At 46.4% G+C, this 27,157-nt stretch overlaps 4 protein-coding genes across 9 annotated transcripts; 2 read left to right on the top strand and 2 right to left on the bottom strand.

Annotated features, from left to right (window-relative positions):
• Positions 1-680: 680 nt before the first annotated feature.
• Positions 681-5,374, top strand: bckdha (branched chain keto acid dehydrogenase E1 subunit alpha). The gene is made up of 8 exons (XM_076036664.1): positions 681-820; positions 2,296-2,472; positions 2,566-2,652; positions 2,733-2,841; positions 3,394-3,555; positions 3,637-3,843; positions 3,923-4,064; positions 4,513-5,374. The coding sequence occupies exons 1-8, from the start codon at positions 716-718 to the stop codon at positions 4,853-4,855; spliced, it is 1,332 nt and encodes a 443-aa protein (XP_075892779.1). The 5' UTR covers positions 681-715; the 3' UTR covers positions 4,856-5,374.
• Positions 5,375-5,392: 18 nt separating this feature from the next.
• On the bottom strand, positions 5,393-8,368 carry b3gnt2l (UDP-GlcNAc:betaGal beta-1,3-N-acetylglucosaminyltransferase 2, like). Its single transcript, XM_076036663.1, has 2 exons — positions 7,764-8,368; positions 5,393-7,111 (listed from the first exon to the last, which is right to left on the bottom strand). The coding sequence occupies exon 2, from the start codon at positions 6,993-6,995 to the stop codon at positions 5,652-5,654; it is 1,344 nt and encodes a 447-aa protein (XP_075892778.1). The 5' UTR covers positions 6,996-7,111; positions 7,764-8,368; the 3' UTR covers positions 5,393-5,651.
• Positions 8,369-8,751: 383 nt separating this feature from the next.
• Positions 8,752-13,392, bottom strand: napab (N-ethylmaleimide-sensitive factor attachment protein, alpha b). 2 transcript variants are annotated; one of them, XM_076036665.1, is made up of 11 exons: positions 13,158-13,392; positions 12,164-12,243; positions 11,948-12,064; positions 11,818-11,864; positions 11,341-11,418; positions 11,129-11,184; positions 10,927-11,011; positions 10,411-10,515; positions 10,264-10,332; positions 10,065-10,115; positions 8,752-9,881 (listed from the first exon to the last, which is right to left on the bottom strand). In XM_076036665.1, exons 1-11 carry the CDS (start codon positions 13,253-13,255, stop codon positions 9,780-9,782), a joined length of 888 nt encoding a protein of 295 aa, XP_075892780.1. In that variant the 5' UTR covers positions 13,256-13,392; the 3' UTR covers positions 8,752-9,779. The 2 variants fall into 2 exon arrangements, with proteins under 2 accessions (XP_075892780.1, XP_075892781.1); XM_076036666.1 differs by lacking the exon at positions 13,158-13,392 and adding an exon at positions 13,020-13,157.
• Positions 13,393-13,547: 155 nt separating this feature from the next.
• On the top strand, positions 13,548-26,804 carry bicra (BRD4 interacting chromatin remodeling complex associated protein). Of its 5 annotated transcripts, none has more exons than XM_076036656.1 (15): positions 13,548-14,050; positions 15,931-15,976; positions 16,101-16,146; positions 17,210-17,275; positions 17,525-19,600; positions 19,835-20,020; positions 21,419-22,048; positions 22,183-22,375; positions 22,475-22,572; positions 22,649-22,783; positions 22,877-22,926; positions 23,026-23,174; positions 23,267-23,361; positions 23,460-23,565; positions 23,646-26,804. In XM_076036656.1, the coding sequence occupies exons 1-15, from the start codon at positions 13,846-13,848 to the stop codon at positions 25,547-25,549; spliced, it is 5,985 nt and encodes a 1,994-aa protein (XP_075892771.1). In that variant the 5' UTR covers positions 13,548-13,845; the 3' UTR covers positions 25,550-26,804. The 5 variants fall into 5 exon arrangements, with proteins under 5 accessions (XP_075892771.1, XP_075892773.1, XP_075892772.1 ...); XM_076036660.1 differs by lacking the exon at positions 13,548-14,050 and adding an exon at positions 14,103-15,185; XM_076036658.1 differs by lacking the exon at positions 19,835-20,020.
• The last annotated feature ends 353 nt before the right edge of the window (positions 26,805-27,157 follow it).

Below are 27,157 nucleotides of genomic sequence, written 5' to 3' on the forward strand. Positions count from 1 at the left end.
ATGGGATAAAAAGTAAACATATTTATGAAGACTAATATATTTATCTTCTTTTTTTTTAACTGACATGATTTTAGTTCAAAGTAAATCAGCCAAGGTGATGATAATCAATATTCACCTTGCAGTGGTTCTCAAACTTTCTCTGTCAGGCCCCACCTTGGAGGAAGAATAATTGTCATGCCTGCTGCCCCAAATTTGGGGCTACCCCAAATTTAACGTGGCTGTGTCTTGAGGGATCCTGATGAACCTGCAAGTGGCCCCATGTCTCTAGGACAAAGTTGACTTTTGACCCCATAGACTTGCACGGCATTAGGGCAGTGGTTCTCAAACTTTCTCTGTCACGCCCCACCTTGGAGGAAGAAATTTTTTCATGCGCCACCCACTTTGACAAACACTGGATTAAAGAGTGTGTTACAATAAAAGAGCAATACTTGTCACTGTGATTTTTACATGTGGTTTGAAGGAAATTAAAAAGAACGGTGGCCTACAAGTTGTGGCCCGCACAGAAGTTGTGTGGAGGATATTTTTCTCTTCTGATTCACGAGCACATTTCATATTATAAATACATAAAAGGGGCTTTAATATTGGTTAAATGTGAGGTACGTTCTTGATTCGTACGCCTTACCACTTGGTGGCGCTCAAACACAATGAGACGTATGCCAACTGCCATTATTAACAAACAGGAGAAGAAGCCAGCGAGAGCCTGCGGACTGTCCAGATGGCGACTGTGCGGAGTATCAACAAAATGTATGGACTGTGTCTACGTGCTGTTCGCCAGTCGTCGGGACTGAAGCTACTCCAACGCAGAGCGTTCAGAGTCAGTGTAAGTTCAGGCGCTACGCTGTTTCATTTCCTCTCCTCAACAATAGCTAATGCCGCTGGAGCGCAGGAAAGGTCGAAGTTAAAATCACAGCTCCACTTGCAAGCACCGAGCGACAGATTAAAAATAGCGCGACATAACATCACATAAATGTGACGCAACGTTGGAATACAGTCGCGGGATGGCTCAAGTGTAACTGCTCCGCAGCTGGTACAGGTGATCCAAGTCAATGGTGTTGACGATGCTATGGGTAGCTAGCTAGCGGCTAGGAGTTTTCCTGCCTTCTGATTGGTTGACCACAGGGGCGTGATCAGGGTCGATTTCTTTTTATTCTTTCTGTCATAAACGACGTCGTGAGGATCCCCAACTCAAAATACGTGTCATCACCCGTAAGCGAAGAAGCACCTTTTTACATAAAAAAAATAATCTTTAGTATTTTTTTTGTGTGTGTGCTTTATTTTTCGTTATTGAGGCAGAGGACACAGACAGTGCACACAGCCGTGCAAACGCTTGTGGTGTCCAGTTTTGTTATTACAGAGCATGAATGGAGTAAAGCACATTTCACGTATGTCAAACAATTAAATCGAGTGTAAAATATCGCGTTAGACAAAGTGTAATTGTTAATATAAATATTATACCTAGGAATGACAAACAAATGTTTTAAAAGAACTGTGGAGTGTTTTTATTATGAAATAATAGTAAGGATCAAACAATTGTAAGGTATTGGGGAACAAATTTGTTTGTTTTTTTATCCCTGGCTGAGCTTCCTGTCGAATAAGTTTTGCATATTTGTGTGCAGTTTCGTCTGTATCACATCATGTGGTTTTAAAGCTTGGGGGGTAAAAAATTCTCATTTGTTTACAATATTCTTCCTCAGTTGGTCTCTGCAGTAATCCTATCATAGTGTAGGCTCACCTGCTCTTTAAGACGGCCCACTATCTGATTACTGATCAGCTGATGGTGACCCTGTCTAACTAACGTTGATCAGTGAGACCATTGGGTTTAGTTCATTCAAGGAGTGTCCATTTGCACCTTAGCAGTCACCTCAGATGCACCTGCACCTGTAAACTCAGCAGAATTCCCCTCATTAATGTATTGTGCCAACGGTGCACTAATGAGTCAGTCTGTCATTCACTTCAAGAAACAGATGCATTTGTAAGCGCTGGATGCTGGCTGCAGGAGAGCAGATTAACTAAGTCACACCTTCTGGGTAAAGATTGCGGAGAGAAAATGCCATTCAAAAATATGAAATTAAGATTGAAATTATTGTGTGCACTGATCCCACAGTCCATGATGATCAGCTTTATTTGAGCCTCACTGGTGAGAATAACATTCTGCAGTGCAATTCCCTCGCACCAGTGCAGGCTGTTGTTTTTGCTTGGATGTCGTGCCCTTCATTGTGCGTTTTATACAGGGCCCGCTACCGCTCCGGCCAATTTGATGTTATTAATAAATAATGCTTGTATTCAACATGCCAGGCCGCACGGCAGCAGGAGCCCTTTGACTCGTTGCCGGAAAAGCCACAGTTCCCAGGAGCCTCTGCCGAGTTTGTGGACCAGCTCGAGTTCATCGAGCCCAATGTCATCTCTGGCATCCCGGTGTACCGGGTCATGGACAGGCAGGGCAATATCATCAACCCCTCCCAGGACCCTCAGGTACAGTCAGCCCGACTGCACCCAGTCCTCTTAATAATCCACATTTAAAACACCAAAGTTCAGTTGTTAATCTGGTGTGTTTCTTGTGCTCAGCTCTCCAAGGAGACTGTGCTGAACTTTTACCAGAAGATGACTCTGCTCAACACAATGGACCGCATCCTCTACGAGTCTCAGAGACAGGCATGTTTTGCCTTTTTTCTATTTCCCGCTTAAAATATAAAACAGCAGAATTTTAATGAGGTTCAATTGTCACTTCACAGGGTCGTATCTCCTTTTACATGACCAACTATGGTGAGGAGGGGACACACATTGGAAGTGCTGCTGCTCTCGACTCAAGCGACTTGGTCTTTGGTCAATACAGAGAGGCCGGTAAGGATTTCCTGCTCTGTATTTCCATTTTGCTGTAGTTATCATTTGCAATCACATTTCATAGAAAGGCCCTGATCAGGAAACACACCTAGATGTTGGAGAGGGGAAACCTTTTAAATAAATGAACTGCCCACCCTTGAGCCACATGGCATGATTGAATCACAGGAATTTAGCTGCTTTTTATAATTATATTCTGGACTATTTTTAAAAAATATTTTTCGATGTATATATCTTGTGTTTGCTTTAATATTATGTCTGTTCGCATGTTTATTGTTATGGTGACTCTTGCTTGCTTGCTGAATAGCTGAACTTAAAGGTACAGTAGTCACGCCACGTTATTTGCTCTGAAAAACAAGTCAGGTCAACAGTGCGTGATCATTTATTTATACTTCCAGTTACGCTCTTGTGGTCTTGCAGGTTATCAGCACCTGCACAGCCATCTCTTTCTTTTTCAGGTCTTTTTTTTTTTTTTTGGCTGTTGGCTATTTTCTCCTTGGCTCAGGTGACCAGGTTTTTCTTGTGACTAACTGCGTCCTTCATTTCTTGTCGCAGGAGTCCTGATGTACCGAGGATTTCCTCTGGATATGTTCATGGCTCAGTGCTACGCTAACGCCGACGACCTCGGCAAGGGCAGACAGATGCCCGTCCACTATGGCTGCAGAGACCTGAACTTTGTCACCATCTCCTCCCCTCTGGCCACTCAGATACCGCAGGGTAAGCTGTGCATATGCTCTTGTGTGGTGCAGTTTATCTATATACCCTGTACATTGCACTCACACCACACGTCTGTTCTAGCCGCTGGCGCCGCGTACGCCATCAAGAGGGAAAACCTGGACCGCGCCGTCATCTGTTACTTTGGAGAGGGGGCCGCCAGCGAAGGCGACGCACACGCCGGCTTCAACTTCTCCGCCACCCTCGAGTGCCCAATGATATTCTTCTGCCGCAACAACGGCTACGCCATCTCCACCCCCACCGAAGAGCAGTACAGAGGAGACGGCATCGGTAAACAGCGCCGGCCTGCGTTTCTCTTTGACTTGTGCTGCTCTTGTGACCGGGCCTCACTCTTTCTCCCACCCAACAGCCGCTCGAGGCCCAGGTTACGGCATGCTGTCAATCCGTGTCGACGGAAACGATGTGTTTGCTGTGTACAATGCGACTAAAGAGGCGCGCCGCAGGGCGGTGGCTGAGAACCAGCCCTTCCTCATTGAGGCAATGACCTACAGGTTAGTTCAGGCCGGTGATCTTCAGCTCCCTTTTTTGGATGCATGATGAAAGTATTAATGTCAGAAATGATTGTCTGACAGATTCTTTTCAGAAGGTTTTTGTCTGTCCTGGTCATTTTAAATTCACTTGTGTTTTATATCCCAACAGTATGTTGGCTCATGTAAGTTACACGTCTATAAATTATCTTGTTTTGTTTGGCCATGTGAACACACAGTATTGCAACTTAGCAACTTAAAAAGATAAGAGAATGGTTTGAAGGAGTCAATTTCCAATAAAATATTAAAATATTGTGTTAAATATTGTGATGAATTCAGATGAATTCAGTCTCAGAGCTCACACCAAATAGAACAACAAGGTTTTTCTTTCAAAATGTGAAATGTTCTCAGATTTTAAAACAATAGAATTCTAAATAGCCAAACGATTGAAATGACTAAATGAATCCTTCAGGATTGGCCACCACAGCACCAGCGACGACAGCTCCGCCTACCGCTCGGTGGACGAGGTCAACTACTGGGACAAGCAGGACCATCCCATCTCCAGGCTGAGGCACTACATGACAACCCGCAGCTGGTGGAGCGAGGACGACGAGAGAAGCTGGCGCAAACAGTCCCGCAAGACAGTCATGGAGGCTTTCGAGAGGGCCGAGAAACGGCTGAAACCCAACATCGAACTGCTTTTCACTGACGTGTACGAGGAGATGACACCCGCTCTGATCAAGCAGAGAGAATCCATGTGGAGGCACATACAGCAGTACAAAGAGCACTACCCGCTTGACCTGTATGAAAAGTAGCCTGCTCCGACATGTAGTGATGCAGTGGAGATGAGACTGGGAGAAAACCGCTACACACCTTTTATGGCGTTATTGAGGAATGTATAGTTTTGATATGATGTGGGATTTCTTGGTGTGCAAAAAAGTTGAGAGACAAACCGTAGCTTCCACAATATTGTACTTCATACCTCTGGGTTTTGTGCCTTATAAGTTAGACGTTTTCCTAACAAAGCTGCACTGTAAGAGTTTAATCACCTTTTTTCTCTGCACAGCATTGTCACCAACGTTTGAACATGTAGCGCTCGGGGAGAATAACCAGGGCTGGCTGAAGGCATCGCGTTAACGTTAACCTGTGGTTTGGGTTTCTGCTCTTGTCTGTCTTTCAGCGGTTATGGTTTCAGCAGGTTTCCTGTTCCACTTTACTGAGTCTAAGTTTTTAACCAGTCTTGCTTTCAGCGACCCATAAATCCCAGGACTGTACTTTTAGCTGGCTCCTGTTACATGTATGAGTTTTGTGGAAAATAAATTCTAAAAAGTTCAGTTTTGGATTCATCATTTTATTGAAAGTTCTGATGATTGAAGGTCAGCACGGTTTACATGGTGTGAAAGAAATTTGCTGCGCCCTAATGTGTTTGTCTAGTTTTGAGATGGTGTGAAAACTCAACCATGTTTTTTTTTACTGCCCCAATTTGAGTGCAATGTCTTAACAATTTTCCCCCTTCACCTCAACATGTTTTTAAAAGGGAAAGTAATTAGTGCAGACAGGCAAAAGATTCTTTTTTTTTTTTATTATTGTCATAAGCAAGCCGAGTGATGTTCAACAGGTCAGAAATGGACTGTGAATGCCATTCCACAGCCGTTTCAACTGCTGCGGGGTGCGCTGGTGTGTCAGAATCAGACCTTTGTGGACACAAACATTGTCTCGGTCCTGCTCCTTCACATCGAAGGTTTGAAAGCCCGGGTGGAGCTCAGCAGAAACTCCAATAGCCTGGAAGCACATCCCAATGTAGACGTCGTCAATTGGGAAAAAAGGTAGTACTTGGGAAACCAAGTGTAAAGGCTGCAGCCATACTCCGGAGAAGAGAAAACCACCTCCACCCGCATACGCTGGATACGCATTGTCGTAGTAGCTCAGAGGTATGTAGTACTTGCTCTTGGGATCCCGGAGGGGCCGCGCTGTCTTTATCACATGTCCGACGTACAACTCTGAGGCTTTTGAGGGCTCCAGAGACTGCAAGTAGCCGACCAATGCTGGCGTGTTGACAAAAACATCATCATCCCCACTGAAGACGTAGGAGACATGAGGACAGTGCTTCACAGTCCACTCGAGCAATGTGCTCATTTTGAGCGTCAGGTTCAAAAAGGACTCGTGAAAGTCCCACTGCAAGATGTCCTCGTGGTGCCTCGCCTCGAAGGACAGCAAAGCGCTGAGGTTAGGGTCGTCTTGGCCAGCGCTACCCAGAAGAAACACCGTGCGCACCCTCAGTCCGTTCTCGTACGTCCCCTCTCGGCCCCAGGTCTCTCGCACTGCCTGCCTCCGCTGAAAATTCCCCGGCGCTGACTTGATAGCGAAGAGAAACAAAGTCTGGTTGGTCCCTCCTTGCTCATCAGTTTTGCACTTGTCGCGTTGATTGATCAGGAGGGGAGGGAACCTGCAAACCATTCCCTCTACAAAGTCTCGAAACAGCATGGGGTACGAGGCTATGTCGTGCACATTGGTTTGTATGGACTCTTGGCTCGTCTCTCTGCAGCGAGACCAATCTGAGTTACGCCCTGGAGGATTTCCTCCCTTTTCCAACTTCCTCAGAGCAGAGTAGAGCAGGCGATTCCAGTACGCGCTATTCTGAGGGATGTTCTCCCTGAGCTTGTTAGAGATGGACACCTGTGGGCCTTGAGGCTGAGGCGGTGTTGTGGTGGTGATGGCGCTGGTGCTGGTGGTGGTGACGATCTCCAGCTTGGGTGTCGGTGTTTTCACAATCCTCTCCTCACTTTTATATGTAGCTAGACTCTGATAAGCAGTCTGAAATTCGGCCCTGTGTCCATAGGTCGATTCAAGGTGAAGGGTTGAGTACACAAATATCAGAAATATACTGATAAGGAGAACCATTGCGATGAAGCTTTTAATTGGTCTCATTCGTGCGAGGTGAGCGAAGCGAGCCATGTTCTGTCGGCCCTTGACGGGATTGTGCTGCTTTTCGACAGGGGGGTGGACGGTTCTGCTCCGCTGATGGCTTCAGGTTACATGGACTCAGCTCGCAGGTGACACAATAGATGTACCTGCCAACAGGAAAATACAAAAGGTGACAGGACACCTTAATGTAAATCAACACATTAGCACCAAGACAGAGCATTTGCATCGTTCACTTCAATGATAATCAGCGCTCAGTTCTAGTAAGCCTTGGCATAACAAAAGCTCCACTGCTGTCAAGTGATGGGGTCTTTTGCCAACCCTATTCACATATCCAGCGTTAATTATAATTTCATTCATTAAACAGATTTAAATAGAACGGTATCCAAATATAAATAAACGATGCGTTTATCATTATCATTATTATTATTATTATTATTATTATTATTATTATTACTGAGCTGCAGCCTTAGGCGGTCACTATTGTGATGATGTGAACGCACCGTTGTCTCTAGTGTTTAATTAGGCCTGCAGGGAAAAAGGTCGTGAACAAAGGCAAGAAGTAAAACTCCACAGGGACCTGAATCGACCGACAACAAATCACCTGTGAGCACTGGAATACATATTTGACACAAACTTCCCCGTTGTTGTTGTCGTTGTTGTTTTAAACTCTCATTATGCTCAATGAGAGTGCACTCATAGCAGCAGGTGATAATCCAATGCATTCAATCGAGTCAATTAAAACTTCCAATATGGTTTTGACAAAGAAATGGCAACACATCCACATCGTAGCTGTCTTACTAGAAAAATAAAGGCGAGGCGACGGACGTCTGAAGCAGCCCAAGTCGAAAACGTAATCCTGGATCATGACGACAGGTGAACAGGTGCATGAAGCCGCAGCATTTGTTTTTTCCTGCCCATAACTCCCATTAACGCGACGGCTTCCTCGGCGTGAATACCTGCAGGTGCTGCTGCTGCTGCTGCTGCTACTACCGTGGAGCCTGCTCACGAGTGTGCTGGCCACGCCCAGGATGCTTTGCGTCCCCCAGAAAGGTGTATTCAAAACGTGACGCAGGCAACATAAACACTGGCCGATGAATTATTTGAGCCCGCTCCTCTTCTCTCGGCGACGGTGGAGCCAATGCCTGAGCAGAGCCCCAGGTGGGCACGCAAGCCATTCGCTGTTCCCGTGGGCACACGCAGTTATGATTCCAGGACCTTTCCCTTCCCAACTACGTGACTGTTCAGACTCCTGTGTCCGCCCTTCGAAATAAATGAGCAACTTGATTTAATGATCATCTAAAACATCCGCGTGAATTTACCAAGCAGGGTCAGTTTCTACTTCCCCCTCACAACTATTGCACAACACGGAAGAGAAAGATACGACCCCAACAGGAAAGAATGATTCAGCTCTGTTGGATCAAACGGATAAAGGTGTGACTTCCGTCTTTTCAGTAGTGCTTAAACAATTTTTGTACATAATATATATTTTTTTTACCCTGTGTTGAGACGGCCTCAACAGCATCGAACTACCTAATTATAGCTACATGTTCTGCAATACCCATAGGCTTCTGTACAGATCTCCTTGAACTACACTTTGACACATGTAAATGGTTATTAATCATCAGTCTCTCTTTCACGGGCCTCTTTCACTTGTGCATCACGGAGTCATATAGTTAATAAAAGAAGTAGATAATGGATCCAACAGTAATTTAAAACTGAGGTGTAATTGAATGCCAGAAAATACAGTTGTCAGTTTGTACACAACACTTCAGTCCAGCAGATCCTGCGCACTTGAGACAGGTTTATTTCAACAGAAAACACACTGACGTACAAACGATTTAAGACCAATCATCGGTTGACAACATCAACAAGAAGACACAAGAGCACAGTGTTCAGATCAGTAAAGCTCATTTTGTGAGTTGCATCTCGTGCAGGCTGAAATAAAACACTGAATTTCAGCCTTGTTATACAGGACAACCAAACACTAAAACACAGATCAGATGATCCAAATAAAGAAAGGAACGTAGAACACCTGGAAAAACAACTCTTGTACTCATTCATACCATGCCATGCGAATGTCCACTTTAGCTTCTCTAGAGGAATAAAAACACTTTAAATGGAAATAACACAGAAATATCAATTTAACTGATAACAAAATACTAAAAGTTTTTGTTTCATCAATCAAATCTAGTTGTCCACATCCTGAGAACTTGGCGGTATAAGGCAGAGGGGCTATTTGCCATAGAATATCCTCAGAAACTCTGGAGAGGTTTTGCAGCTGAGAAAAAAGCTGTTTAATTAGCGGTGCCCTGGTTCATCCTGTTGGAGAATTTGTTATTGTTAAAGCACCACAAGTGCGAGAAACCCAATAAGAGTGCTTTCACATTTGTTTGAAACACATTATTGAAAATAGGTCAACATCTTCTCATCATCTGTTCTATGACAAAAAAAACATAAATTAAACTTTTTTTGTAATATATAATATGCTGGTGGAAATATTTGGTGCTACAGCCCATTGAGGAAATTTTAACCAATATTGGACCAATATCCTTATTCAAATAATATGATACCACTGTGAATAAAGGGAACTTAGTGTTCATGTCAATAGGGACCAGTCTTTTCAGAGCAAGGAGCTCGAAAGTGGATTTAAAAAGGCAAGAAAACAACAATACAGATGGTGTGAAAGAAACAGTGTCTGTGCAGGAAGTCAAGGGCTAATAGTCAAAGGGATAAGTTGGCTGCTAAAATTGAAGTGAGAGGCTCAAGGCAAAAAAAAAGTGGGATGCAAGACCGTCAAGAGCTCAAGGAGAAAAATCAGCGGAGATCACTCTCTTCTTCCTGTATGGTTTTCTTGATGCGGAGCAGCATGGTAGTGAGCCACTGGTCCAACCGTGAAATGGTGTCAAATTCTTTCACCTGCCAATTCCAGAAGAAATATTAGCAAAAATAACAACTCAAAACATCACTGTGTATGCACTTTTTTTTGCGTCAAAGGAGAAGCTGTTATGCTGGTCGAAACTAGTATATTTCAACTGAAGGAAGTTGTAAGGAAAGTAATGAAGTGGAAAAGCATACTTTGTTTGAAGATGACAGACTTACAGAGTCAGTGTAGGCATCCACGTTCTGTTCTTCACATGCATCTAGAAGTTTCTAGAAGTCAAAGGAGAACATTATTATAGCAAGGTTACTTTTTCAGTTACATTTTGTATTTGAAGTTAGTCTTTTCATTTTTATTTATTTATTTTTAAGGAAAAAAACACAACACTATGCTATTGTTATTAAATTTTAAGAGAACAACCTTTAGCAGCTTGCATTCTCGAGAATCTGAAAAGGCTGGAAACATTTCTTCATACTTCTGCACAGCAAGCTGCAGGAAAGGGGGATTAATGTTACACAAACGTTGGGTTTAAGATTGTTTTTGTATGAGGACAGAGACTCTGCCTACTTTTGCATTAAGCATGTCGATACAGAAGTGACAAAGCGCAGCCTTGAAGAAGTGATCCTTGGCACTGTATTTCAGCAGCGTGCTATCCATGGCGTGGGTTCCAACCTGAAAAATGGCAAACATGATCCAGATTTAGGATTTTATTATTACAGTCCAGTAAAATGCCCTATAACAAGACAGAAAGCAAACAACACAACAGATGGGTGACTGTTAAGCAAACAGAACAAGGTATTTACAGTCAAAAGGCATTCTGCTTATTCGCTGTTTAAATATTTTGTTTGTTTGTTTTAAAAAAAAGCAAACCATTCCACAAAAATATTTAAAATCTGTTGGGTTTTTTTCAACTTTTGCTTTTAAAATGTTGCACTGAAAAGAAACAAAATATATATCAAGATTCTTCCAGATACTGCGAGGACGTTTCTTGCAAATGATAATATCTGTATTGTGCTTTGAGAAAAGAATGTCATACCACATGTAGAGTGACTGATAGCATGTTGCTTGCAAGCAATATCCCACCTGTTCATAAATTTCAACTGCCTTTTGGTACTGCTCCAGCTGTGCGGCATAGGTTGCCACTTTCAGAAGGCACTTGTTTGCTGAGCTAAAAAGGGAAAAATGAAAACTGGTCTCAGTATATATTTTCAAAAAGAAAATAAAAGATCAAAGGCCACAAAGTAACAAAGATGCTATGCAAATATTCTTTAGAGCAAATAATCACCTGGTGGACTCTTCACCTCTGTAATAATCTCCTGCCTGTTCATAATGAGCAATGGCCTGGGAAAAAAGAAGGGCACAGAGTAAAACAATTGACATGCAATTTTCTTAGGGTTTGTTTTTGTATCGTTTGATACTAATGTAAATTACAATTTAGTTTCAAGAAGTGAGTTACGTTTAAAAAAAATGTTCCATGAACAGATTTTTTTTTTTCACCTTGTCAATGTCCACAAGTTCTGTCTCATATATTTCAGCAATGCTCATGTGATGTTTGGCTGCGATGGTAAAGCGCCCCTGCAATCAAGAGAAAAAAATTCAAGGTGAAAATGAAATAATGTTAAAAAAAACAACAACCTGTAACTCTAACATGAAGCAAGTTAGTTTCTTTAGTGAAACCAAACACAAGAGCATTCCATCTGCCATAACAATCCTGAACACTCTGAAACAAAAACTGCAATTTTAACACTCCCCCATTCCAGCTGTTGTTTTTAACAGTCTTTACATGCACTAGCCATATGTGTTTTAATGTTCTGATGTTTTTTAATTTTTACTTCATTTTATTTCTTCTTAGTGTCATTGTGTCTTGTATGAAAGGGTTTCTGGGCCATATCAAAGAAGAATTTCTGTCACCTTTTGGGACAGACAATAAAGCATATCTTATAATTTCCAGGGCTTTCCTGTAAAACGGCTTACCATGTCGGTGTATATCTCAATAGCTAGGTTCAGACAGTTTATTGCCTCTGTTGAGAAAACAAAAAAGACATGTGACATAACATTACTTGCTTAATATTGAACCCCAAGGTACTGAGAGATAAATTCTTACCTTGTGGATCTGCCTTTTTAAATGCATTGCCGGCATCTATAAAGTTGGTAGCGGCATCGTGTTTGCTCTGCATCTGAAGGTGAAGAGATGCAGCTTGGGAGAAAGCATTTCCTGCAGCTGAAAAGATAAAGTTTCGTGTTAGAGAGAGTCCATTTCTTAGTAACTATGAGAAACAATTGCAATCATTAAATCTGTATCTAGTTAATAATTTCTTACCACACCAGTTCTTGGCCATTTTAAACATGTTGGCAGCCCTCACATATATGTCACAGGCTTCTTCCAGCTTGGAAGACCCTCTGCATTATAAGACACATTTGGTTCAAAATTTTACATACATTTAAGTTCAGAAAATTGTGTATCTTTTATCTTCTGATGGGAGTCTGCTGAGCTCCAAAGCCTGGAACCTGCATACATTTTGACTGAGAAGACATTACATTTTACACCTAAAAGCTTTACATCTTACTTAACAAAAGTTTGCATTTGATTTTCTGGAACTTTAATAACCCTTTGCATATAGTTGCACACCAGGCTGTATTCAACTGAACCTGAGATTTAAATTTATTTTGCTGTTTTTTTTTTATTATTATTAGTTGTAATTCTGATTGGCAACTTGAACATTTGAAGGTACTTTCAGCTGAACTGACTCTCACAAGTTAGAAATTTAACAAATCGAATACTTTCCGTTGCTCCCAACTTTCGTAAATAGATGGAATAACGTGATTCCTTGCTGCCGCCAGATGTCGCCATTGCTTTTGATTCCCTAAGACGACTTTTCTCTGATCTCTGTCGCTAGATGTCGCCATCTCTACAGCTGCTGCTGCTACTGCTACTCGTCAACACGGAAGATTGCCATTAACCTACACAACTTTTCTCTGGTCAAATGCGTTGCCAACGGAAGCTTGAAACAGTCCCGAGACAGCCACTCAGCATTGCTGAGTTTCTTGACAATTTTATATTGAATTTGATCTTTCAAGCTGTACCCGAGGTAGTATAACCCGAGGTAGCAGTTACCATTTCACGCTAGTGACATAGTAGCAGTTACATGTGCAAAACCATGACTAAGTTAACTTACCGTTAACTAAGGACAAACAGGTGTTGCAGTAATGTTGACAAGTCCAGCCTTGTATATACGGTGTCAATCGATGCGCTTTGAACGTTTCCGCTTTGTTGGCCTTTAGCTTGTCAACATTAGCCAAAATGGCATACTCACCCAAACAGTGATCCCAAAAACGACTGCGACGATTTCATCTTCTTTTCAGCCTCAGCCATTAGGGCCATGGCTTCTTTTTCTTTACCGCTGTTATCCATTTTTGCGTCACAACAGCAGTGCTTGGGGGAAACGAGGGATTGCTAAAGTAAAGAATTTGCTAACCTGGGCTAACAGTCGAGAGAGGCTCACGGTAGCCTTGTCACATCATCAGCCGCAAGTAACACCTCTGTCATGTGACGTGTGAGCAAAGGAAATTCTGTCGCTGCGTTCAGGTGTTCGTTGGAAAATTAAAAACCTCACTTGTAACGCGTAGAACTTTTATTTATCTATTTTTATTTTAAGAGAGCGACTGTTTGTTTGTGTTACTTAACAACGTTTTTCTTCAACGCATATTTTATTCATAATATTTCAATTTTGCTAGGACTTTTTCCAGCTGAAATACCAGCTCCACTTTCTTTAACAGGGCCCCACTTTATAGTAAACTTGAAGGGAGACTGTTGTCTCTGAAGTTTCACTTTACACTGTATTTGGCAAATGTCTTGTCACGTTATACAATAACTTGTTGGTTCTGACACATGCTGATACACCGCAGATCGAAAGCGAGAGTGTAATTGTATTTGTTTATGATGTTTTCACATCGACGTTTTTCAGCAGACGAATAAAGTTCTTAACTGTAAAAGCGCAATGTATGCAAACAGGATACAGTGTATATAAAGGTATGTACTTTGAAACAAACAAACAAATCCTCGTAGTGAGACGTGAGGAATGCAGTGCAAATATTGAAACAGGCATTACGGAAGACTCCTATTTCCTGCCTCTAGTTGGGTCCCGTAGAGCAGCCCGTGCGAGGCTGTCCTGGAGACCCCGCGCTGCCTGCACCTCTATCGTCTCGGGTGAGTTTGTACAATGTAGCAATTTCTCTATTAATCCGAATAACTGTATCAAAGCTGCATTATTCGAGTGCTGCAGTGATGCCACAATATGCAGAGCTGCCGCACTCCAACCGACACTCTGCTGTGCGAACTGGCAAACATAGACATTTTCCACCGAATTCCCAAGCATACCCCCCTCATCCAAGAGTATTCCAACATTAACTCATATTTTGCTCACAACAGGAGATAGATAGCTCGCTGCGCAATCGGGTTTACTCTTCCGAGCAAACAGTAACGCATTGCCTTGGCTGAGTTGGGATGCCACTGTTCAGTATAAGTGTTGAAATTGTGTTGCTCAGTGGTTTGTTTTGAATGTCAAAGGCTCAAGCTAGCTGTGCGTCTTGTTGATAGCTGACTGGCTAAGCAGGTTAGCAATCGAGGCTAACGAAATCTAACCCAGATGCATCAAAATGCCGAGAGTAGGAACCAAATTGTTTTGGGGGACGAAATAGTTAGTTTAATTATAGTATTACGGAAAACGTGGAACTGCCATGTACAGTGTTTTGTAACGATGGGCAAATTGTGCACGTAAAAGCTTTCTGAAAACACCAGTTAGCATGTTTGCAAGCCGTTTGCAGGGTCCCCATTCATATCCTGTGCGCTGGGTCCGCTTGTGATCGACTAATGGTTATGATCGGCTGCATTTTTCGATCTGCAATTAGGGATACTGCTCACAGCCCCTATTGGTTGTTGGCGTGTGTCGGGGGGATTTCGTCGACTTTTATTTCTGCGCGCACTTGATTGTAGTTGTGGGGAATCGAGTGAGAGCCCGCACCAGATTTTTCTTGGGCTGCGCGAAAACCGCGCGTTTTCGGTTTGTTGTCTTTTGCCATCCGCTACTTATCGGACTGTGGGGCCGTCACTGCGATAGAATCTGACAATTTCCCGAAATATTTTCAATGGTCAGTTTGAGCAGACACAAACCAATAGCTTGCAACATCTCTGAAAGCCCCTGATTAATTTAATACGTTTTTTTCTTTCGTGGAACGTAGATAACCTGCAATGACGTTTTAATGTAGCGTTAGTTGTTGGGACAATAGCCTGGTCATGCATGGTCCCTGGTTACGTAAAACCCTGAAACAAGTTTGACAATGAGGTGAAATAATTATTTTATTTTTTTGCTAGTTATTTTCTTGAATTTTAAAATGACGAAAAGAGTATGAGGTGACAATTAATGTGATCAATTAATTAATTACTAAAAAAAAAAAAAACCAATTTGATTTTATCATGTATTAAATCTGGCATCAGTTTTGTATTGTTTGTTTTTGTTTTTCAGTACAACTTACATTATTTAAATAGGATGCCACAAATCTGTAATGATGCTCTGAAACCAAGTGTTGGATAACTTGTATGGAGATGCACAATGTTTGGTGGTAGAGCAAGAAATAAAGGGTCATTTTTTGTTGTTCTTAATGTTATTATGCTAAATGTGTTTTGTTTTGTTTTTTTGGTAAACTTGGTACGCATTAATTATTGTCTTACAAATTAGGAAATTTGACAGATTTGTTTTTCATTTTAGCACTACATTTTTTGTGTATATTATAACAACTCCAGACTTTGAAAACAATATGATTTGATGTATTATGTATCTTATGTATGTATAGCTATTGTTTATTGACCATCCTTTCACCCACTTAGTTTAGATTTAACACATTTTTTCTTAGTGCCTAAATTGTACACCATTACGTCCTAGTAAATATAGAGTTGAGCTGTTTTCTTTCTCCTCTTTCCGCTCACATTCAGTAAACACCTTCCTCAAAAATCTATTTTGCAGAAGTGAAGTTATTTTTTTCATGGTGATTGTTTTGATAATTGAATCAAACCCTTTTCATCTTCTGCAGTTGTCATGGATGATGAAGACGGCAGGTGCCTTCTAGATGTAATTTGGTAAGTTATTGTGTGCTCTGCAAGGTCATTTAAAAATGTAACGTTGTAATGTTTTTTGACGGGCGTCCTGTCTTCTTTCCTGTGTTATTATAAAACATGTGAATTGTTTTGTTTTTTCCAACAGTGACCCTGAAGCTCTCAATGACTTTCTTCATGGATCTGAGACCCATGTGAGTACAGTAAAATGTGTAGATTATGTTGGGCTTTAAGGTGACAGTGGCATGTTTTTTTGTTGTTGTTTGTATTTTTCCCTCCCAATTTGGCCCTGGTTGGCCCCAATCAAGAATTGCTGCAACAATATCTTGTGCAGTTACATTTTGGGGTTGTGGTGTATTTAGTACTTACAGTCAGGGACAAACTTCCCCAATTAAGAACGGTTGATATCAATCTTGTTCGATGTATGCTTATTCAGATTGGGCTGCCTCTAAGACAGGTTTCATAATGGCACTTAAAACTAGCTGACCAGAAAGTCGTGTGCTTTATGTAGTGGTTGTTGTCCTCATTTTTTTTATCCTGAAGACCCATTTGTTTATTCGGATTTCTGTCTCTTTTATCATCTTTGGAAATACTAACGTGAAATTGTTATTATCATCAGTGGACGTTTGATACTGCACTTGGATAACTGCAATATGATAACTGCATTAAAATAGTTAAATGCTAATATAAGTTGAAACTGTTCTTAAATGTTAAAATTGTCAAGGATTTCAAAATCTTTCAATGTGTTACAAATGGCCACAGGAAGAAAAAAAAAAACCAAAGATGCCAAATGTGTTTTTGTAGTCTCTCTTCCTGCCCGCAGAGGTAGAAAGAGGTCACTTTGAGATGACACCTTTTCACCCCTGAGTTGCACACAGCTGTCCTTGAATTTTCCTATTTTAATTCCCGGCTCCTTCTGCTTTATGCTTGCATTTGCTTTTTTACTGCATTATTATTATTGCTTCAACCTTGCTTCTCTCTTTTAATAGGCTAATCTACAAAACGTGAAATGCTAATACTAACGCTTCCCCACGTTGTGCTATTCCACTATTTATCACCCCTCTGTCGCACCTTTGCACTTGTTATTTATTTACAATTTTGGTTCTCTGGATTCTGTTCTGTCCTTTCCCCGCCCTCCTTCTCCTCCTCCTCCTCCTCCTCCGTCTGATTGTCTGTATGCCTCCGCCCTGGTGACTTTTGCCTGCTGGTTTGGGTCCCTTTGGTTTCTGTCTTTACTATCCTGGGGTATGTGTGTAGTTGGACACTGACGACCTTTTGGATGGTTCGAGTGACCCCTCCAGCTCGTTCTTCTCAGCTACTGGGGTGAGTAAAACCCCCCCCAATCCTCTTCCTTCTGGTTTCTGTCCGTTCATGTGGCATGCGCCTCCAAGTACTCCCTTCCTACTAACCAAACTTTGATTTGCTGTTGTGACGAGAGGTTTTGATTGGGTTGTTGCGCTGGCTTCTTTGTGTTAACGTAGTCCTACCACTGGCCATCAAATGTTGTCGTCACGAATCACCTCTCACCTAATTGACCCCCCGCCCCACCCGCCCTCTCTCCAACTGTTTCAGAGCGATGTTCCAGAAGTCCAGCCCACAGTACAGTTGTCGGTCAATGAGTCGTCCAGCCTGCCCCGAGTTAGCGTTGACCTGGACTTTCTGGAAGATGAAGACATACTGGGAGGATCCCCGGGTGGTGACGGCGGCAGCAATGGCATCGGGACGAATCACGAGCCGTGTGACATCCTGCAGCAGAGCTTGGCTGAAGCCAACATTACGGAGCAAAGCCTCCAAGAGGCCGAAGCAGAGTTGGTCCTGGGCTCCTTTGGAATTCCAGGCCTTACGCAGGTGGTCCAGACGCTACCTGATGCCAGCATCCCTGGGGCCGGAGGCGCCGCCGTCGGTGTAGGCATAGGTGTTGGCGTTGCAGGGGCGGCGGCAATTTTTCCAGGGTCTGCGCAAAGTTCCTCTGCGACTCCTCCCAATGCCACGGCCGACATGCTGGGGTCGGTTCTTGCCCAGCAGGGCCTTCAACTCCAGCCCCAGGTGATGAACAAGGCCATCAGTGTTCAGCCGTTTATGCAGCCTGTGGGCCTGGGAAACGTGACACTTCAACCCATTTCCAGTCTTCAAGCTCTTCCTAATGGAAGTCAGTCTGGACATTTGGGTATCGGACCGATTCAGGTTGTAGGTCAACCTACAGTCATGACTATCAACCAGTCTGGGCAACCGATTCTGGCTAAAGCCATGGGTGGTTACCAGCTACACCAGTCTGGGCCAGAGGTATCTGGTGCTGGTACTCAGGCAGGCCTCGGCGGTTCAGGAGGCGGACTTGTCATCCAAGGTAATAAAGCCACTTTGGGATCTCCAGCTTTAAACGGACCGGCAGTTTGTGTCAGCAGCACAAACAGCAGCAGCGGGGGTACAATAAGTGCTCCTGCCGGGCTGGTGGGTTTTGGCAGCGCCCCTCTGAATCCAGGAATCGGCCCCCAGACACAGACTCAAGGCCAGATCATGCAAAATGTGATCATCCAGCGCACACCAACACCTATACAGCCTAAACCTCCTCAAGGGGGAGCCATCCAACCCAAACTCTTCAAACCGCAACAACCGCAGCCGCCGCAGCCACAGCCCACATCCCAACCCCTGCAGAACGACGCTCACAAGGCTTTGAGCCTGCAGCAACTTCCTGTGTCCACCGCTCAGAATGTAGCCTTCTTGACAGGGAAGCCGGGCTCCAACGTCGTCATCACCACTCAAGCCACGACGCAAGGCCCCCAGTTCCAGCAAGCTCTGTTCAAGCAAGCGGCCCAGCCGTCTGGCAAGCCTCTCAGCGTGCACTTGTTAAACCAACAAGGCAGCATCGTCATCCCCTCCCAGACCGTTCTGCAGGGGCAGAACCACCAGTTTCTCCTTCCACAGCTTCAGGCGGGAGGGCAGATCCTGACCCAGCACCCTGGCGGCCACATTATAACGAGCCAGGGTCCTGGCGGACAGCTAATCGCTAACCAGATTCTCACGGCGAACCAAAACATCAACCTGGGCCAGGTGCTGACGTCGCAGGGCCACCCCGGCGGCGCCCACATCATCTCGGGACCCATCCAGCTGCAGCCCGGCCAGATGGGCACGCCCACCCTCTTTCAGATGCCCGTCTCCCTGGCTCAAAACCAAGGCCAGACGCAGACACACAGCGTCTCGGGCCACGCCCAGACGGTCATCCAAGGCATGCCGATCCAGAACTCCCTGACCATGCTCAGCCAAGTGGAGGGGTTGAGCCCCGCCGTCAGCCTCCAGCCTGCCCTGCAGGCCCAGCCCGGCGGCATCCCCAGTAGCAGCACGGCAGCGGCCACCATGGCGCCGGGCCAGCCCGGAGAGTGCGTGACGGTGCTGGGCAGCTCCGCCGACCAGGCCGCACACCCCACCCAGCAACACGTGCCGCAGTCCTCCATCCTCTCAGTGTCGGTGTCGGCGGCCGGCGCCACCGTGCCCTCGTCGTCTCCGTCCATGTCCGTGTCCACCGCGTCTCCCGTCACAGCAGTGGGGCTGGTCCCCCCTCAGGCTCAGAACAGTCCGGGGAGGCTGCTCATCACCAACCAGGGCTCCAGTATGATCCTGAGCCAGGAGTCTCTGCAGATGTTCCTCCAGCAGGTCAGTGGCTTCAGCTTTTTTTTATTTCTTTTTGTTTTTAACTATTATTATTATTATTTTGCACGTTCTGCTCAACTGTGAACAGTTAACGTGTTTAAAAAAAAAATGAATAACATGCACGGAGTGACATTTTTTTCTGACCTTTTTGGTTTACTATTTTACTCCCCCCCCCTCCCTCTAATCCCCTTCCTCCTTCCTTGTCTTATCCTGATATGGTAAATATACTCCTATCAGGAGCCGCACCACCAAACAGAGAATGAGTCAACCCCCTCTGTGGGCGTTCCGGCATCCGTAATCGTCAGCAGCAACAGCGTCACTGCTCCAGCCCCTGTCCCCGACAGTCAGTTAACTGACTCGTGGGTGGGTCAGAGCAACAGTCCTTCCCCCGGCCCCTCCCACATGACCGCAGTGGTAAAGCAGGTAGAAAATGCCCCTCTATGTTGAGTCCCACCCACTTGTTGCTGCTGCTGCCGCCACATTTTCCAGGGTATCTGAACCTTCCCGATCACTGCGCTCTCCTCCTCTCCCTGCATCCGGGCAATGCTTCATGGCTTCTCACTGTCGCTGTGCACCTGTCAGACCCTCGCACTCACTCCTTTGCTTGCCACCTTCCTGTGTCTCTCATTGCTTCATTTGGTCCGTCTAAGGCATGATCATTCCATGTGTGCATTTTATGAGTGATGAACTGTGCTCTTATTATGCATCTATAATACTGCCGTTCTAACTTCTGAGCATATTCTTTTTGATCATTTGATGGACTAATTTGGTATGTCTTTCATTTATTGCCTTAATTTGCGTAACTAGTTCTGGAAAACATTCTCATTCAACCTAGAGACGCTCTGAAGGTGCCTTGTGGAATTTACTCACCTCTTCACTAACACTCGCTCAAGTCAGACTCAATCAACTCACCCTGTTAATTCCAAGCCAAGCATCTCACCTTTATTTTTCTGCATAACGGACTAGTGGTTCATCAGTCGGCTCACTCCTCAGCATCACACCTCTCATTTAGACCTCTGTGTGCTTTCAGTGCCCCCACCCTTGTGTAAACCCCTAGTCTGACTAGTTTTGTCACACCCCCCTCCCAATCCCCAAGCGGTCGACGCCGCTCCCCCGTGAGTCCAGTTCCCGAAGCCTTCCAATCACCCTTCTAATTCAACATCAGCGAGTCACAGATCCTGACCTCTTGCTTTTGCGAACTTCCTTCCTTTCGGCTCGCCAAATGATCATTGCTCCCTCTTGTGTCTGATTGTCGTTAATTTATTTTTATTTTTTTTCAAAAACAAGTCAATGGATTCTGCTACCTTTGCTCAACTTGTAGATGAATAACACTGCCTTTTGTATTGTTTTTTTCCTTTTTTGCGCTGTTGTTTTAGCATTGTGTGTGTAATATTGTGTGGGGCGATAATTCCATATCTTTATATGTCTCTTTATATGTGTTGATGATTTTCCACTGATACTGCTGCTCACATCAGTGCAATGAACAAGATTGAGAAAACACTTGTTTAATGAATTTCTGCACTCACATATATATGTATGTTATATGTGAGTGTGTACGTGCACTCGCCATATGAATGGTATGGTCGTATCGTCCTTTAATAAGCGCCTGATCTTACGCCTTAATTTTGAGCTAGAGCCAGAAATGTTTACTCGTGCTGTGTGCATGCATAATTTGTCTTTGTTGGTTTTTGTACCTGATGTCCTGATCCCGTCCTGATGTCTCCGGCAAATTATTTTTTACGGAAACAACACAAATTCATATTCATGAGATTGATTAACATGACAAGATTGTTAACGTGTTTTCGACGCCACTTTCCTCAGGTTCCCTCCAGCGGACACAAGCAGCCGCTGAAGATCCAGGGCCTGTCGCCCTCGCCGGCCTTGACCACTCACGCCACAGCCACCCCGGTGGCAGACAGCCCCCAGCCCTCGCAGTCTCCCCTCACGCTGAGCCAACACATCCAGTCGCCGCACCACCAACAGCAGTCCCTTCCTCTCCCCCAGCAGCAGCAGCAGCCGCAGTCACAGACGCCTTCCCGCTCGTGTACGCCGTCACACCCGCCGCTCTTTATCATCCACAATCAAATCGCAGAGTCTCCCCAGACCACCGCGCAAGCCCAGCCGCAGCAGACGCACATCCAAGTCCAGCTTCAGCCTCAGCCTCAGCCACGGCCGGCCCCTCAGGCTGCCGCCCCCTATCAACAGGAAATGCCTCCCATGTCGCAGTCGCCCAAGCTTCCTCCCCCTGCACCGCCGCCCGCGCAGCTTCAGTTCAGCGCTCCCGCTGTGAGCACCCCTCCCGCCGCTGTCGTCAAAACCCAGGTTCCCATCCAGGGCCTGACGGCGGAACAGCAGCATCACTTGCAAATAATAGGAGCACAAATTCAAACTCTGTCGGGCATCAGCCAGCCTTCGCCTCAGCAGAAGCAGCTGCTGGACAAGCTGCACCAGGTAGCATCTCGTTTCACCTCAAACACACGCCTCTGATGCATGCGCTCACATGTTTTCCAGTGCTGCAGTCTAGATTCAGAAAATCAACTGTGGGGAAAATCACATTAAAAATGCTGTGTTCAATGTGTCTGCAGGTCCAGCAGAACATCCTGCTGCAGGTCAAACAGCCTGCCCACCCTCAGGCTCCAGCCACTAATCAGTTCAGCTCCCAGCAAGATGTGCCTGTTGATAAAGTAGTGATTGCATCCTCAGCGAACACCGGTGCACCTGCTCAGCTCCCCTCAGTGCTGCAGCCAACATCAGTGCTCATCAAAACCCCCGCCACAGGTTGGAGAGCCGGACTCTGAGTGTCCAAATCTGCACATTTCCAGGCCTTACTCATGCATCAAATTAACTTGTGTATTAACGTTACCCTCTCTGTTGCAGCATCAAGTGACTTGCAGGCTTTCTCAGGAGCACAAGGGTCTGCTGGACCAATAGGGAATCAGACTGTCACTCCTGTAAGCCTTACCCAGCCTGCACAGGTGGGTCATTTTTGAAAAAATCCAAATGGATCTTTTGCAAGTGTTGTTATTGACTATGCCTCCCTAATCCTCACAGGTTCAGCCACAGCCAGGAGTGATTAGCTCCGTTGGGGGAATGGCGCTGGGGAAAGCTGGGATGCAGATACAGGTTTTGGGACCCGGTCTTGCTCCCATGGCTGCTCCACAACCTCCGGCCCCAGTGCAAACTCAGGTGAGGCCTCGCTGCGCGGAATCTGAAGTGCTTTAATCAGCTTCTCATTCTCAGGCCAAGCCTGGAAAGTAACTGGTTTTGTTTACCTTACAGACTGCAACAATAAAAATGCCTTTCAGTGCCGAGCCCAGCAAAGAAGCCAGGTGTGTGCAGCGTCCTGCTGAATGGATTTCTGAACATTTAACAATGCAATATTTTTTTTTTTAAATCATGTTTTTATTATACACAACGCAAACTTGCAGAATGCTGGAACAGCTGCGGAAACAGCAGGGTTCAGTGCTCCACCCAAACTACAACGCCCCGTTCCACTCTTTCGAGGACACGTTGCATCGACTGCTGCCTTATCATCTCTACCAGGGAACTGCCAACTCCTCTGAAGACTATCAGAGAGGTAGAAACCCCCGCAGCCGTCTGTGTAACGAGTAGTTTTTCCCATTTTTTTTGTCATTATGAGCATTTCCCCCCCCCCCCTCTTGTGCACAGTGGATGATGAGTTTGAAAGAGTCTCCAGCCACCTGCTGAAAAGGACCCAGGCCATGCTGGACAAATATCGCTACCTTCTCTTTGCAGAATCCAAAGTAAGTTTGTACTGCGAGATGCTCTCCGTGGACCTTTTTGCTGACTCTTTACTCCTGAATTGATATTGACCTGATGGAATTTGCCATTTGAACACTAGCAGAGACTAGGGCCCTCAGCAGAGATGGTGATGATTGACCGGATGTTCATTCAGGAGGAGAAGCTTGCATTAAATCAGGACAAGGTTCTGGCCAAGGAGCGACCAGGTACCAGAAACTCTGTCTGACTTGGCAGATTTAACTCTATGTCACTGTCAATGCTTACATCTTTCTGCATCTTGTTACAGAGGAGTTTGTGGCCAAGGCGCGGATGTTGGAGAGCGCGATCTCATCTCAGCAGAAGCCGCCTTCTGTCGAGCCGCCGCCAGCCAGTGGGAGCGTCGTCGCCACCGCCGTCCCTGCCGCCGTCCCCGCCGCCGCAGCTCCAGCACCTCCTGCACCTCCTGCACCTCCTGCTCCCCCGGCGCCTCTTGCACCCCCAGCTCCCGCACCAGCCCCGGCCCCTCCTCCACGCATCAACCCCAACCCTCCGCCAGGCCCCGCCCCACTCCCAGCTTCAGTACCCTCCGCCACGCCTCCTTCCACCCCATACCCGCCCACAAGACTGGTCATCAAGCAAGGTGGAAGCGGAGCGTCCGTGTCGTGGTCCAGCAGCTGTGCCCCGCCCTCGGCCCCTCCCCCGGCCGCGTCGGTCAGGCTGACGGCCGAGCCTTCCAGACAGAGCGCTCCCCTCAGTCAGCCTCCCTCGGCGTCCTTGTCATCGTCGTCTTCATCTTACTCCTCCTCCTCCTCTTCGTTCAACTCTCAAGGTTCCGCCGCAGCAGCAGCAGCAGCCGACGACGACGACGCGCTCCCACAGAGAACCAGCAAACCGCCGATGAAGACGTACGAAGCGCGGCGGCGGATCGGCCTGAAGCTCAAGATCAAGCAGGACCAGACGGGCTTCAGCAAGGTGGTCCACAACACGGCCTTAGACCCGGTGCACACGCCGACGCCTCAGCAGAGCAGCCAGCCCGCCCCTCAGACTCCTTTCGAGGCGGCTGCGTCGCACCCAAAGTCGCAGCCGGCGACGGCCCCCCTGACGACGGTCATCAGGACTCAGCCGCCCGCCGCCGTCGCCGCCTCCTCGGTCAGCGTCGTGACCGCTGGGTGCAACCCGGCGCTGAGGAGCAACCCTCCCCCCACGTCGGCCTCGTCCTCCTCTACCTCTCACAGTCGGCCGTCGCCCGCGGCCCCCTCGCAAGTCAACGGCACGCTGGAGCACCACGACGCCGGCGGCGGCGGCGGGCCCAAGCAGAATTGCGCGGCCGGCGCGGCGCCGTCGCAGACCACGTGCCGCCTCCCCCTGCGGAAAACCTACCGGGAGAACGTCAGCCCCCGCGTCAGACCCGGCGTGCCCGGTGGCGGCGACGAGGGCGTGGCCTACCCCCGGCCAGTGCTGTCGCCCCCCAGGCACGGCGCCTCGTCTCCCCCCGCCGAACGGACGGTGATAGCCAGCGTGAAGGTGGAGAAGAGGGGCCGGGACGCCGTCTCGCACGCTCACGCAGAGTCGGGCCACGACGCGGGGCGCCTCGGCGGCGGGGGCGGCGTGCAGGGGCTGGACGACATGGACGAGATGTTCAGCCGCGGCGTCAAAGGCGGCCACGCCCACGACAAGGAGGGAGGCAAGGAGCGGGGGGAGGAGCAGCATGCCGACCAGGAGACGAGCGTGAGCAAATACAAGAGGGCGAGCGGGAAACACAGACACGGCGCTGGCGGGACGTTTCGAATGGACCAGCACGCCCCCGGGCCGCCCTCGCCCGACGACGGCGCCTTTGCGCGAGACTCGCTGCTGCCCGCCAAGCGCTGCAAGTCGGACTCCCCCGACATGGATAACGCCAGCTTCTCCAGCGGCAGCCCCCCAGACGACTCCCTGAACGAGCACTTGCAGTGCGCCATCGACAGCATCCTCAACCTGCAGCAGGAGCCGCCCGCAGGGGCGCGGCGCCACCTGAAGGCCGGCGGCGGCAGGTCTCACCAACACCAAAGCCAGCGCCCGGGGGGCACGGCGGCCCCATCGCACATCAGACCCCCCCACCCTCCCGCCTCCTCCGCCGCCGCTGCCTCCGCATCGTCCTCCTTGGGCCACAACCCTCAGGTTGGAGGCCGTGGCCACAACGGCGGCCTGGTGCCCCAGACTCAGAGCAGATAACAGCCCCTCAGCCCTCGGCCGGACTGACCGCAGGCCACTCACAGACACACGTTGGAGGGCTCGGTGGGGCGACGAGGGGCACTGTGAAAAAAAAGAAAGAAAAACGGTATCATTGTACTTCTCTGCCAGGCTGTGTTGGTTTGTTTGTCAATTTGAATTGTCCAAAAACAACTTTTACATTTGCATCGCGCTTCGTAAAGCTGGTGAGAGTCTGTTCGCAGGTTAAAAAAGAAAGAGAAAAAGAAAAATGTGTCTTGGAAAGTTTAAGATCTTTCTTTCTTTTTTTTTTTAAATACGTCAGGTGGTCTAGAATGCGTTGTCTGAGATTGTCTCTCCTTGTTCTGTTTCGGTTCGTGATGTTTTATTTTTGTTATCCAATATTTGATTTCCGCGGCGTGGCCTGAGTACCAGTCTCCACTGTTCGGTTCTCATTTGAACGGAATTCCAGCGAGCAGCTCTTTAAAAACGGTTTGAAAGGCTACAGCTTTTTTGTTTTGGTTGAGGACATTTTCATGACAGTCAGAAGACAGAAGTACATCAAGGTTCCTGCTGTAAAACTCTAAAAATGTTAAACCTACAGTAACAAATGCATATTCCAAAATGGCTTTCTTTCTTTCCATCTTTTGTCTCCGGACAGAAAACCACCTCTCAGTTTCATTGCCTGCAAAGCTGAAATATTGAAAAATCAACTTGCCCTCGACTGTTAGGCATACATTTCATATCTCACGAAGTGTGAAGTGAAACACTTTGACGCGTCATCTTAACTCATACTGTTTACCTTTTTTATTGGCTGTCCAGATGTAAATGGGAGGAAAAAAAAAGTCTCTGCTTGTTACGTCGTACTATTTTCGAGAGGGGGATTCTTGTTTTCTAATCACAGCTTTACACACCTGCCTGCCCCCTGTTGCTTATAAAGCCGGGATAGGCAGTCATTATGCATTTCAGTCAGCAGGGGGCAGTCCAGTTTTAACTGTTGATTTTCTGCGCTCTCTTCTTTAACTCTCTGCTGTATCCCTGCCTCTCATGTATGAATTCCTTGTGTTTTTTAAGCACGGTGGACAATTCAAACACAAACAAAGCACAAGCATTAAAGTGGAAAAAAGGAACAATAATGTTGTACAAAAAGACCGTAAGAGAATTTGAAGTATAGTATTACAGATTAATTTTGTATTGTATTTATTGTGTATAATGACACTTTTTAAAAAGAAATGTACATTTAGTAAAACTGTAAATTAAACCTTGCTTCTTTTATGAATCGTCGGTTGCCTCCCAGTCTTTTGTCCACCGTTTTCCTTCATGTCTGGGCTGCGTTCCATGATTTCACCTATTGACAATCTGTATTGTAGTGTTGAAGTCGGAAAGGGCCGCACCAGTGGGGGAGTATTCCAGCCAGCAGATGGTGCATGCAAGTGGAAACATAAGAGCCGTTTTGTGTGCTTCCCTTCGCCTGAGAGGTTCACAGAGTTTGGGCAGGAGCGAGAGAGTTAAGACTAATGAGGGAAAACTCAGCTGTAAACCTTATGACTTGCAGTTTGATTGGAGTGTGAGAAAATAAAAGAAAGCTGCAGTCGGTAGGCACAGCTGCAGGGAGGGCAACATGTTGTTTCC

This window comes from Nelusetta ayraudi, unplaced genomic scaffold (assembly GCF_046127955.1).
Source record: "Nelusetta ayraudi isolate G7.1 ecotype Tasmania unplaced genomic scaffold, CSIRO-AGI_Nayr_v1 ptg000048l, whole genome shotgun sequence".
NCBI classification, from domain to species: Eukaryota; Metazoa; Chordata; class Actinopteri; order Tetraodontiformes; family Monacanthidae; genus Nelusetta; species Nelusetta ayraudi.

What these genes read in the sequence shown, in the direction of transcription:
- b3gnt2l (XM_076036663.1), bottom strand. Translation starts at nt 6,995, where the DNA reads ATGGCTCGCTTCGCTCACCTCGCACGAATGAGACCAATTAAAAGCTTC.
- bckdha (XM_076036664.1), top strand. Translation starts at nt 716, where the DNA reads ATGGCGACTGTGCGGAGTATCAACAAAATGTATGGACTGTGTCTACGT. An exon ending in TCTACGAGTCTCAGAGACAG is followed by an intron (nt 2,653 to 2,732) that starts GCATGTTTTGCC and finishes GTCACTTCACAG; the next exon opens with GGTCGTATCTCCTTTTACAT. An exon ending in TGGTCAATACAGAGAGGCCG is followed by an intron (nt 2,842 to 3,393) that starts GTAAGGATTTCC and finishes TTCTTGTCGCAG; the next exon opens with GAGTCCTGATGTACCGAGGA.
- napab (XM_076036665.1), bottom strand. Translation starts at nt 13,255, where the DNA reads ATGGATAACAGCGGTAAAGAAAAAGAAGCCATGGCCCTAATGGCTGAG. An exon ending in TTGAGATATACACCGACATG is followed by an intron (nt 11,419 to 11,817) that starts GTAAGCCGTTTT and finishes TCTTGATTGCAG; the next exon opens with GGGCGCTTTACCATCGCAGC. An exon ending in CAGTTGAAATTTATGAACAG is followed by an intron (nt 10,516 to 10,926) that starts GTGGGATATTGC and finishes GCCATTTTTCAG; the next exon opens with GTTGGAACCCACGCCATGGA.
- bicra (XM_076036656.1), top strand. Translation starts at nt 13,846, where the DNA reads ATGCAAACAGGATACAGTGTATATAAAGGTATGTACTTTGAAACAAAC. An exon ending in GCCTTACCCAGCCTGCACAG is followed by an intron (nt 22,573 to 22,648) that starts GTGGGTCATTTT and finishes TAATCCTCACAG; the next exon opens with GTTCAGCCACAGCCAGGAGT. An exon ending in CTCTGAAGACTATCAGAGAG is followed by an intron (nt 23,175 to 23,266) that starts GTAGAAACCCCC and finishes TCTTGTGCACAG; the next exon opens with TGGATGATGAGTTTGAAAGA.